The sequence below is a fragment of the Armigeres subalbatus genome, chromosome 2 (genome assembly GCF_024139115.2).
Source record: "Armigeres subalbatus isolate Guangzhou_Male chromosome 2, GZ_Asu_2, whole genome shotgun sequence".
NCBI classification, from domain to species: Eukaryota; Metazoa; Arthropoda; class Insecta; order Diptera; family Culicidae; genus Armigeres; species Armigeres subalbatus.
The window spans coordinates 314,786,343-314,799,377 of NC_085140.1; the positions used below are offsets into that span (position 1 = coordinate 314,786,343).

The 13,035-nt window shown below is 43.4% G+C and overlaps 1 protein-coding gene across 1 annotated transcript in view; it reads left to right on the plus strand.

Annotated features, from left to right (window-relative positions):
- Positions 1–13,035, plus strand: part of LOC134216759 (proton-coupled amino acid transporter-like protein CG1139) — a 77,028-nt gene extending 63,993 nt beyond the window's left edge. The window contains exons 5-8 of the mRNA XM_062695571.1: positions 11,440–11,631; positions 11,711–11,889; positions 11,962–12,137; positions 12,202–13,035. Of these exons, the coding sequence (XP_062551555.1) occupies positions 11,440–11,631; positions 11,711–11,889; positions 11,962–12,137; positions 12,202–12,455 (801 nt within the window). The 3' untranslated portion in view covers positions 12,456–13,035. The remainder of the gene's footprint in view (positions 1–11,439; positions 11,632–11,710; positions 11,890–11,961; positions 12,138–12,201) is intronic.

Sequence of the window (13,035 nt, forward strand, 5' to 3'; positions counted from 1 at the left end):
TGCAAAGTTCAGCGCCCACTGGTTGACGAAGGAAAGCGGACTACGGATAATTAATTACGCGGCCTTCAATAATATGGCGATTCCTAGCACCTTCTTTTAGCACACCAATCAATATCGGTATACTTGGAGGTCAACACTGCAGAAAGAATAACAAACATATTGATGGATGGTACTTCTCACACATTATCGACGTCAGGATCTATCTCGACTGTTTAGGAATGGTTAAACTGCAAGCATAACTATTCGTCATCAACAATGTTCGGTAACGACGGCCGCCTCGGTACAACCTAGAGTGACTGAAGCAACCTGATGTCTCCATTGCATATGTGCAGCATCTTAAAGCAGCGTCGCGGAAGAAGGGTAGCTCGATGGGGCTTTCTTGAGTACATTTGGGGCCTCTGTTGAAGTGCAGTTGAAGCAGTCATTAGCGACGCAGTATAAAACAATATTAGGTATGTGTGACAAAGTTGACGAAACTATTGGTTCGACGAAGAGTGCAGATAGATTTTGGAGAAGAAGGACGCAGTGCGGGCGGTCGCGCTGCAACAAGGAACCAGGGACATTGTGAAATGCTGTAGACGAAAACGGAGACAGCAGAGCCGCTTCTTCCAGAAGAAGAAACATTGCCTGGAACAAGCGAAGTGCGAGGAAATGGAACACCTGTGCCGTTCTCAAGAAACTCGTAAGTTCTATCAGAAGCTCAACGCATACCGCAAAGGCTACGTGTTATCGGAAGAAGGAAGCGGCACTTCAAGGAATACTTAAATCCCGCTGAGAGCACAAGCGGTGAAAGTCAAGGCAGCGGAGAAGGCGAGCCAGTTCAGCGAACGTTGGAAACTTAACAGCCTCAAACTTTAAGAAAATTGAAGAACCAACAGCCCAATAGCATCGATGCAGCTGATAAGGATTATATCTGAACTGAATTCATCAAGATGATCCCGGAAAGCTATCCACTTGTCTTCACAGACTGGTATTCAGAATCTAGAAAATTGACCAGCTACCGGGGAACTGGAAGGAAGTAATGGGAGCTTTCGAGCGATCACCATCCTAAATGCCACCTGCGAAGTGATATCCCACATCATCATTCGTCATCTGAACGGACCCTGCCTTATTCAGAACTAGCACTACTTTTTTTTTGAAATTCCTGATCATAATACAGTGGTTGTACAGTGGATGCTAAAATGGAAAACCAGCAACAGAAAGTTACATGACTACATTTACCTCAATTCATGTTTGGGTGAGTTTGATGGTTTGTCGAGCTATGCAATGGGGCACGATAACATGGAATATGATTGTTCTCTGCATCGACATACATTTTTGGCAAGAATGAATAAATTAGACTGAATTATTTTGGTACAAATTTATCATAAACTTGATTTTTGCAACTAGTTTCATAAAATACTATTATTGCACTTGTCATAAGAATTAAGAATTAATAAAGAATTAATAATATCACATTTTATTTAACGACTTCATTTGGGACTTTACAGACACGTTTTTTTTTTCGATCTCAGTAGAAATATTGACTTCAGTGTCTCGTACTTGACCCGACTTAGTTATACTTGATTAGTCCTAGAACGTAGTCAAGTCAAGAATAACACACTGTCAAGGATCTTACGAAGTTCTAGATATATATCTGTAAAATTACAATCTAGCGGTGGAATGAAATGGATTAATACTAAATAACTCGTATGACAAGTAAATATATCCCACAAAAAGCTCTAAACAGTTTTCTATTCAAATAGGGGAACCGCTCCTTGATTTCATACCATGTACCCAAATCAATACCATTCGAAAACAAAGAATTGGTGCACAAATTGTTTTCTTTCGCATTTTTGTGATTTTTTTCAGCAGTGAGCACGCCGGATAACAACAAAACACGACACAAATTGAGCCTAAATTGCCTATTTTGCGAATGTTATTGATATAGGAGCATGTTATTAATTATGGAACAGATACCCTATGTCAAATGTTTGCAGCGCCGCATTCTAGATCAATTTATGTATGATCGTTTTAAAGTTCAAACATCTCTTACTACTCATCAAATGTTTACATACTCATGAATTTCGAGCTGTGGTATATATTCTTTTCTGTATGTGAACTTAAACCGGATTGAAAGCATAAGATTTTTTTTGCAAATCGGCCATTCCGTTGGCTAGTTTAATCGTGATAAAGGAAACCCCAACTCTTTTTTTATTAATTTAGATAATTTTTATTTATGGAAATTTTTTTCGCCTCCGCTTAACTCTTAGGGGGTTTTTACTAATCCGCTTAAACATGGTTCACGATCAACTTTATTGGCTTGTCGATAGTTGGACATGTTCATCTTGCTGTTAATTTAGGTGAGTTAAAAAAAACATGTTGAGAAGTTCATTTTGAGCGACTTTCAATTCACTTTTGTCTAGTGCACATATTGTATCTCTAAGCCATGGGTTCTAGATGGCAAGGAGCACGTGGTGTTTTCAAAGGGCAACGCGTGTTGCCAATGATGATGACAATGATAATGATTGCTTACGCTCTCCACTGTTCAGCGGCAGAGCTCTCTTCAACTCACGCATTCGGCGTGTTACAGACAGCGCAGCGTTACACGCTTAAAGTCAAGTACACATCGCATGAATAGCTTTCACACATCACGGCGACGCCTTGGCCAACTCTCACTATGAGTGAAAATGTTGTGTGAAACATAAGCAGTCGCTGTGTACTGTCTCACATGTGCATGATATGTGTAAGTGAGTTTGCCTCGAACTGTCAAAGTCCCTTCGGGTCGCTATGATGGCGAACGTGTGCAGAATGTGCTGCAAGAAATCGTACTTTTTCGGAGGTTTTTCATTTTGTTTTGATGGCGAAACAAAAAAAAGTGCGAATACAATCATCGCACTTTGTTTTGTTGATCGAAACGATTGGAGAAGCCTCCGAATAAGTATGGAAAAGTTGGCTTACTTTAACATTTACAATTGAGGTTAGGTTCGATTTCCGACTGCTCTCTCGCTGTGTAAAATGAACTCACCGAAAATCATCGGCCATCGGTTACACAAAAATGTGTAACATCGTAGTTACACATAATATGAGTTGTTCCAGGAGAGGCCCGTTTTGTGTGAACGGAACACAAAAATATGTAAGTCATTTTAAGCGTGTAGCTCACCGACATCCTGACTTTTCAGACAAGAGAGGCTTCAATTGATAACAGAAACTATTGACACAGTAACCGTGGAAGAGTGCATAGCGTGAGCGCATCATTCTGGCGGTTTTGTCGATGCTCTAGGTTCGAATCCAAGAGGCAGCCATGGGAGGGGGAAGGGGGTGGGGCATTTAAGAGACTGTAAAGGTGATCGGCCGTACGGCACACTATTTTTTGTACACACATACACGCTCACATCCACACATATAGCCTAGACAGACAAATATAAATTTTTGGATTTGTGCAAAGCTTCTTAGTTGTCGACCAAGTGTGACTAAGTAGGACGGGAGGGCTGTTCGGGACGATTCCGGTTGCTGAGATAACAATCGGAATTATACGCACGTCCTCCAGGTGCCACATCTGCTTCAACTCCTCCGCCCAGTCGTGGTACTTCGTTATCTTGGTGGAGAATATTGTTTGGACATTATGGTCTAGCGGAATAGCAATGTCGATGAGGGTTACCCGCTTCATCATTTTGTCGTAGACCACAATATCGGGCCGATTGGCACGAATGAGGACATCCGTTATGATTTCGCGATCCCAGTACAGCTTCACGAAACAATTTTCCAGAACCGGGTCAGGCACATATGTGTAGTAGGCGACTAACTGGTTAATCAAGTTGTGCTTTAAAGCAAGCTGTTGGTGGACAATCTTGGCTACTTCGTTATGACGACCGAGATAGGCTGAATTATAGATAGTGGAATATATAGATGAGCGAAGATAAATCCTCTGTCTCCAAACGAACTGTCAAACGTGTCTCCAAACGAGCATGACGTCACGATTTCAATGGAAACGTTAAGGGCTGTGACGTCATATACGCGTGTGCACGGGTAAAAAAATCGACTCAGCCATGCTTTCGCTCATCTATAGATTCTACTATCTATAGGCTGAATCAGCTAAGGCTGAACACCCGGACACGATATGTTCGATCGTCTCTCTTACTGAATTGCACTTCCTGCAACGGTCCTTCACGTTTTCGTGCAATATATAGTGCCGATAGTTCTTCGTTGCAATTACCCGGTCCTGGATGGCTACCATGAATCCTTCTGTTTCCGAGAAGAGTTCACCCCGCACCAGCCACGTATTCGACGCCGCTTTGTCGATATATTCCAGCTCCAGTTGATGGGGGTACGTCCCATGCAACTCCTTCTGCTTCCACGATGCGATCATCTCGTCGACAGATTTGATGTCGCAATTCAGCTGATAGTCCTCCTGCGCCAGATGCAGGGCACTGAATCCGTGGTCAGCTTCACACACAGCGCGATAGATTTGGCGGTTCTGGCTTTCCACGAAGTATCTTCGCAACTGCTGGATCTGGGAAACACATAGTGTTTGCATATCGGTGACGCCTCTTCCTCCTACTGTACGCGGCAGGGTGACTCTCTCAATGGACGATTTTGGATGGCGCATGCGATGCTTAGTGAACGCCACTCGTACTGCTCGTTCTAACGCCTCCAAGTCAGTCTTGGTCCACTTCACCACCCCGAAACTGTATGTCAACAAAGGCACAGCAAACGTGTTTATCGCCTTCACCTTGTTGCCGGCCGACAAGAGGCTCTTCAAAATACCGTTGACACGATGCAAGAACTTTTCCTGCCGCTCTTTCTTCGTTGTATGGCGATGAATGTATGGCGAATTCCTTTCAGTTGCAGGAAACCTAGGAACTTGTACGTTTCGCCTTCAACCATGTTTCGAATCTCCTCCTGTTCGTTGACGCGGAAACTGTCGGCATCCACCAGATGACCCCGGTGTAGATGTATGGATCGACATTTATCGATACCAAACTCCATCCGGATGTCGTCGCTGAATACCGTTACAAGCCGCAGAAATTGGTGCAGCTTCTCCACAGATTCCGCAAACAGCTTCAAGTCGTCCATAAAGAAGGTGTGGGTAATGTTTGTACTCCTTACCCACTCTTCAAATGATAGCCATAGTTGTGTTGGTTGAGTGCTCTGCTAAGAGGGTTCATGGCAAGGCAAAACCATAGAGGACTAAAGGTATCGCCTTGGAATATGCCTCTCCTGATGCTGAGAGTCCTGGACCGTAACACCTTTTCTCCATCGGTTATGTGTAGTGATGTGCTCCACATCCCCATAGCGTGCTGCATTAGCCTACCGTCTATCTTATACAACTGCAGTACCTTAAGAAGGTACGAGTGAGGTACTGAGTCGTTTCCTTTTTTATAGTCGATGTACGCCATGCTCAGGTTTCTTTGCTTGTGGGTGGCCTGCCCAACAACGACTGCATCAATGATGACCTGATCCTTGCAGCATTGTGTGTTACGTCAACAACCTTTTTGTTGCTCGGTCATCAGGTTGTTGACGTCGCAATGGTTCTGCACCCTCCTCGCTATTACCGATGACAGCACATTGTACAGACTCGAAAGGCACGTTATTGGTCTGTACTTGGTTGGGTTCAAAGTGTTCCGATCCTTCGGCAGAAGATAAGTGACACCCCTAGTGATAAATTCCTGTAGCTGCCCGGGGTTATCTAGTACCGTGTTGAAGCATTCCGCCATCCGCCCGTGGACCGCTGTGAGTTTTTTTATACCAGAAATTATGCACAAAATCAGGTCCTGGTGCAGCCCAATTCCTGGTATACCGGGTAGCCTCCGGTATGTCTTGGGCGGTCACGTTGATAGCGGTCATGTCTCCAATTCCACCACAATATCGCTCTTCTTCTGCCATCCATACCCCATCGCCATTATGTATGACGGGGTTCTCCCATAGATTGGACCAAAACTGCGTAACTTCTCCAATCTCCTGAAGGCCCTCGTCAAAGTCGGCTTTGTCGTTTCGGATGTGGTTGTAGAACTCCCTTTCAACCGATAGGAGTACTGCAACATGGGTATCTGATGTCGGGACATGGGGTCTGTCCCACGGAACTGTGTAACTCCTGTGCCAATATGATTAGCTAGTTCGTCCTTCAATTGCTGTCGTTGTAATTCCACTGTTGGTCCTGGAGCGGCAGGTGCAATCGAATCGTGACGGTTACTTGCGATTGATGCATCCAACCCAACAGAACTCCTTCTCGACGTATCGCTCGATCGTGCCTCCTCCTCCTCTCCTAATTCCCTCTGCACTTCCTGCTTGATGTACTCTACGTCTTCTGGAGTCAGCATATTATGTAACATAATAGCTCTCTGGCGTGTGTACAACTTTTTCTGGTCAAGCTGGGGTGAAAACCGAGGGAACCTCTCGTTGAACATCTCCAGCATCGCCGGTCTGCCGGACATATCCGTCTCCATCCTGGTGCAAACGTAGTAGCAACGGATCACGTACTGATTCATCTCCCTTGTCCACATAATCCGTTGCCGTCGGTGGCCCGCTAACGTGAGTGATTGACGTCAGGTGCAGCATTGCCTTGGTGATTTCTTCTGCTGCCGTTTCTGTTTTGCCTTGTCGGCACGGGCTGAGCCCGATGACTGTTGCACCTCACCACATGGTCGCTGTTGCACCTCTCCTTCCTCTAGCCGCTGGCTGCTCGCTCTGTCCCCCGTTCCAGGACCAGCTCCAGTAGGGGCTCCCTCCTCGGGCAATCGCATGGGTGGTATTCTTCTTGAGCGTAACTCCATATCTGGGTGTGCTTTCATTCCCGGAAGCTACGGGTTCTGTAAGGTTATTTAATTCTTTACAGTGCTAAATAGCTAGGTTCAAGCGCCAGTGCTCGCCCGAGGGTGGTTTTTCATTGGTGTTTAGGAATTGGGCCCTCAGCTCCCACCTACTCGAAATGGTGGTTTTTCATGGACGCCCAGGGTATTTCACCTGAGCTCCCACCTATTATATATGAAATAGTCACCCCAATAACCCCTATCTTAAAATAAATACATTAACTACGTACATACGTTAGCTTATAGTCAAGAGCGAAAAATATGGTGAAAATTACACTTATTTGTTTCTCGCGACACATTAAAATCAAATAACATCACAGAATAACACGTATTGAATAAACGGGACATGCTTCGGACCGGCACATGTAGTCCATAGTTAGTTCTGGTAGTCCATAGTTAGTTCTGGCGGTGCGGTAGGAAGATTGATGAACGAGTGTGAACGGAGATTACGGCTGCGAGTGTTGATGTCCAGCAAGCTGAGCAACGTACGGCAGTCAATGTTTCCTTGCAGAAGATCGCCGATGAAGCAGGCCTTAGCCACGTTACGCCTTGCATCAAAAGAGTCGAGGCAACGGCTACTGTAACTTGGTAGGTTGAGCGGATCTCCCCACCTTAGATATCGCAGAGCGAAGCGCACGAATTTTCTCTGGATAGCTTCGATGCGCTGAGCTTCGCTTTGGTAATACGGAGCCCAGACAACTGACGAGTACTCCAAGATTGGACGAACGGTTGCACAAAACAGTGATTTCAGACAGCACACATCCCGGAATTTCTTGGCAAAGCGAAACAGGAAGCCTAGTTGTGAAGATGCCTTCGAAACGATATAGGCCACATGATCCTTGAATGTCATTTTCGAGTCGATCAAAACTTCGAGATCCTTGACTGTCGATTCGCGTTGAAGCTGAATATCTCCCAAAGCGTAGTCGAATAGGAAGAGCGAATGTTTGCGGCGGAAGGATAGGACAGAACATTTTGCGACATTTGATGTCATTCGGTTTATGCGGCACCATTTAGCAAACACTCCGAATTGTTGTTGCAGAAACATTGCATCTTGAGGATGCTTTATAGAGTAATATAGCTTCATGTCGTCGGCTTACGATAGTTTAAGGCATTTGAGTACAAAATTAACGTCGTTCATATACAACAGGAATAAAAACGGACCCAAATGGCTGCCATGTGGAACGCCAGACCAAACCGGAAAGGGCAGTGAAATGTGATCTCCGATTTTAACCGCCATACTCCGTCCAGTTAAATAGGATTGAAGCCAACCGAGCATGGAGTTAATAATGCCTAATTTGTCAAATTTCGCAATGGCGATCTGATGATTCATCTTGTCGAATGCTGCGGAAAGGTCTGTATAAATGGCATCCACCTGATGGCCACTCTCCATTTCGGGACCGATTTGCGATTTGGGCGTAACTTATTTTGTAAACAAACATTGTTTTGTTTATTCCGTAGAATGCAAGCGTTTTTCTCCAAAAGTAATTCCCTTACCTGGTAGAGGAAAGCCTATTATATAGGATACATGTCGTGGTTTTCTCAGGAAATGCTTCCTGTAGCTGGAATTCGCCTTCCAATGTTTGTTTACAAAATAAGTTACGCCCAAATCGCAAATCAGTCCCGATTTGTCGAATTACAAAGGAAGTGAAACACGTTAGGTAAGTAGTCGTCGATCTTTTAGGCATAAACCCGTGTTGGTCGTTCGATATGTAATGTGCATACTTCTGAACCAATTCTTTGAGAATAATCAGCTCAAACAGCTTAGAAATAGCGCAGCTATTCCCCGGTAATTTGAAACAGTCCTCTTGCATCCTTTTTTGAAAGCTGGGAATAAATATGATTGTTTCCAGCAGTTCGGAAACAATCCGGTAGTCAATGAGAGGTTGAATACTGCAGCTAACGGCTTTGCAAGCGGCTGATATTCCTCTGGTCCGCATCCGATATCCATTAATCCACCAGATACATTTTAACGAACAATTCAACCCAAATAAGTTAGGCGGGTTTTATGGGCGAACGCTCCACCACGGACCAGGTGTACTGCAGAAATGCCGCGAATACAACGTGGCCACACATAATCTATTCATCGACTTCAAAGCCGCATATGATACAATCGTTGGGGCCAGCTATGGCAGCTAATGCACGAACACGGATTTCAGGATAAACTGACACGGTTGATCAAAGCGACGATGGATCGGGTGATGTGCGTAGTTCGAGTTTCAGCTATTCAACATTGCTTTGGAAGGGGTAATACGAAAATGATACCAGCAGAGAAATTCGGAGACGCATAGTGGCTGGAAATACGTACTTTGGACTCCGCAAGACGCTTTGATCGAATAGAGTTAGCCGCCGTACCAAACTGACAATTTACAAAACGCTCATTAGACCGGTAGTCCTCTACGGACACGAGACCTGGACGATGCTCGTGGAGGACCAACGCGCACTTGGAGCTTTCGAAAGGAAAGTGCTGCGTATCATCTATGGTGGGGTGCAGATGGCGTACGGTACGTGGAGGAGGCGAATGAACCACGAATTGCATCAGCTGTTGGGAGAACCATCCATCGTTCACACCGCGAAAATCGGACGACTGCGGTGGGCCGGGCCCGTAGCAAGAATGTCGGACAGTAATCCGGTGGAAATTGTTCTCGACAACGATCCGACGGGCACAAGAAGGTGAGGTGCGCAGCGGGCAAGGTGGATCGATCAGGTGCACCGAGCCGAATGGGGAAAACTCTTATATACCGCAAAGGCCAGTTCGTTCTTAGCCTGAAAAAAAAAAATAAGTTGGTTTTTAGCTGACGAAGACGATTTTTGGGTATGTAAGCGCATTACTCGTCTCTAATGTTTGTTGGGATGGATGAGCTGATTGGATAAATTCAGTGGAGGCGAGGAAGTTCAGAAGCGGAAAAAAGCAGGAACTAATGAGAATTATTCGCCTGTGCAAACGGAAACTTCAGCAGACCCTAGTGGACTATAGAAAAAATGATTACCTATAGAAATAGCAAAATATTAGGTACCGATGGGGAAATACCCTCTATTCTTTTTTTTTGCACTAGTTAAAAAACCAATGAAATCAATTTTGTTTTGCCAATACTTTATCGTAGTCGGTTTTGGGAAGTTTTATTGATTGACATTTAGTCGAATGACGTTCCATCAAAGGACATTTCGTTGAAAATACAATTAATCGAATGTAAAGTGCAGCATAGGTTTTTTGATTGTTTTTATGCAACGTATTTTTGAACAAGTGTCGCTCCACGAATCATCATTCGATTAAATGTATTTTGACCAGGTGGTATATTTTCCTATTTTTTTGTATGATTCCATTCCTTATGCGACTTTTTCAAACACCACAATAATTCATTTAACGATCCAATTACAAAAGTGCTTTCATCATTCGTGTTTCCAGTTACTACTTTGATCCTTCCCCATCTGTTGTTTGAATTTCACCTGGCGTTAAGCTAAAATTGACTTCAATGTCTATCTATCTATAGCTATCTATCTTCTATTTTCTTCTTCTCTAATAATTCTTCTCTATAATAAAAATGAAATGGTATGTGTTCGTATCCGCATAACTCGAAAACGGATGGATGGGTTTTCCTCAGCAAATTTGTTCGTTATCGTTTCCGATGGGTTCATATGATATTTCCTCATGAGAAAATCACGAGTAAAGTTGAGTAAATCGTTAAAAACTAAAATTAAGATTCGTATGGAAATTTCGCATGGGCAGTTCACAACGCGTTCGCCTATTATGCAGCACAACGTCTGCCGGTTCGACTAGCTATGGATAAAAATGATGAATGTTTTAGTTTATTGTAGGTACATTCAAGTGAATTTGACCTACATATATGAAATCTTTTTCCGAACATTCAGAAACTTACTAATGAAATCTGGAAAATGCCAAATGATTCTCAGGGTGTTTCATATATCGTTTTGACTCAAACTCCGAAAATGGCTCATATTCAGAGCACCAACTTTCATATCGCCGTTTTGGCTTTATTTGTGAAATTTTTTCCATGGAATCTTGAATTCGTTTGTAATCTTGAACCTGAGTGGGAAGAACCGATACAAAAGTTAGTTTGAGGGCGCTGAAACGCCAGTGTTCGGAATATGAGTCATGTTCGCGATTTGAGTCAAAACGGTACCACCATCAATAATTTTAAGCTTCTAGGAATTCATAACATCTTTAACAAGCTTCCTAGATGTAGCATAATATGGAGTATTCAGATATTCTAAAAAGTCACATTAATGTGAGTGTCTCTAGTGAAAGCAATTAGTGAGTCCACTTCCACAGTTATTAACTGCGAAGTTTTCAAGTCAAGTCACCATTTTAACATTCGTATGTCATGGCTCAAACACTACAATGATTGGTTGGAAAAAAAACTTTCAACACAGTCTTACTTTGTAGCTGGTCGTCCTACTGCTAAGATGGTAAAGGACTAGCCGGCTTACCTTAGTGTTTAAAAAAAGTCCTATATCAATAAAAGAGAACAAGAATTCAACCCTTCATATCCGCAAAGTTCAGCCGTTGTACTTTATTGTTCGAAAATAATCGCATGCTTACCGCGCTTTCAGAATGATGCCCAGCTCGGCATATGCATTTTTGCTGTCCCGATTAATCGTGTTCGTATGAATTTCTCTCCCCTCGTCTGACCAGGTTAGAAATTTGAAATTTTTGGCACCCTTCTCGACGCTGGCTAATTTTATCACACTGGTATCGTTCGGAATCATCCTGTACTACATTTTTCGCGAGCCGATCACGTTTGAGGGCAAAGCGGCTGTCGGAAACGTTACCGAGTTTCCGCTGTTCTTCGGTACGGTGCTGTTCGCCCTGGAGGCCATCGGTGTGGTGAGTATGGGAAATGGGGTCCTTCGTCCCGATCGATGAACTTACAGTTTTCTTTTTCATTCATGATGTACGTACATAGATTCTACCGCTCGAAAATGAGATGAAGAAGCCTAACAAATTCGGAGGAAACTTTGGGGTACTCAACAAAGCGATGATTCTGATTGTAACGCTTTACATCGGAATGGGATTCTTTGGTTATTTGAACTATGGAGCAGATGCCAAGGGCTCAATCACACTGAATCTACCGGAGAAGGAGATGTAAATATTACCAAATATGGGGTAACACTTGTGTATCATTCACAAAATCATAATTCGGTTATTTTATTTTAGTTTGGCCCAGAGCGTCAAGGGAATGCTGGCTTTTGCCATCTACATCACTCACGGATTGGCATGCTACGTGGCAATTGACATCACCTGGAACGATTACGTCAAGAAACGGTTTGGAGACTCGCCACGAAGTGTTTTCTATGAATACATCGTCCGGACCGTATTGGTCTTGATCACATGTAAGTTGACTTGAAAAACAAACACCTGAACGCCTGATTAATATGTTGTTCTCTCGAATTTCAGTCCTGCTGGCCGTAGCCATTCCCAATCTGGAGCTGTTCATCTCGCTGTTTGGTGCACTATGTCTGTCGGCGCTGGGAATTGCTTTCCCTGCTCTGATCCAAACCTGCACCTACTGGCACGATAGACACGGATGGGACAAAACTTGGATGATCATCAAGAACGTCATCATCGGCGTTATTGCCATTGTGGGCCTGGTGGTTGGAACTACCACCAGCTTGAAGGAAATTGTGCAAACATTCTTCGAGCATGAGTAGGATAAGTTCAGTTGAAAGCTGTCCTCAAAGTCCAGTGATGACATCTAATTAGAAGAAAGAATGCGCAGTGAAAAGTTCACGTTAAACGTGAACCAATGAGTATTATCACGTCCTATGTCGTTGCAGGTTCGACTACAACCAGCCAACGAAGAGGGACTTGTTTATTTGCTCGGTTTGAGGCAGGATAAACCTTTTTCTCGAACTTTTAAGAGCTTCAATGCATTCCTAAAACAGTTTTGAACTGTTTGTAGATAGAACTTGAACTAGTAGTATTGTTCAGTATCTGTAGTTTGTAGAACATTTCGATGAGCAACCCACGGACACCCTAATGTATTATTTAGTGAGTTAATTGTCATACTTTTAATATGTATATTTGAAGTCTATTATTACAATAAACCAATGTGCCAATTCAATGAACAATATATTTGTTTATACATTATGAGCGACACTAAGGAACCAAATTTGCAAAAGGTTTCGAGAGAAACTTTCGAAAGTAGATATTTACGAATATTTTTATGTAAAAATTATTATAGAGTGAACTTTGGATAATCGAATATACATAAACAGTAACAATTATTGA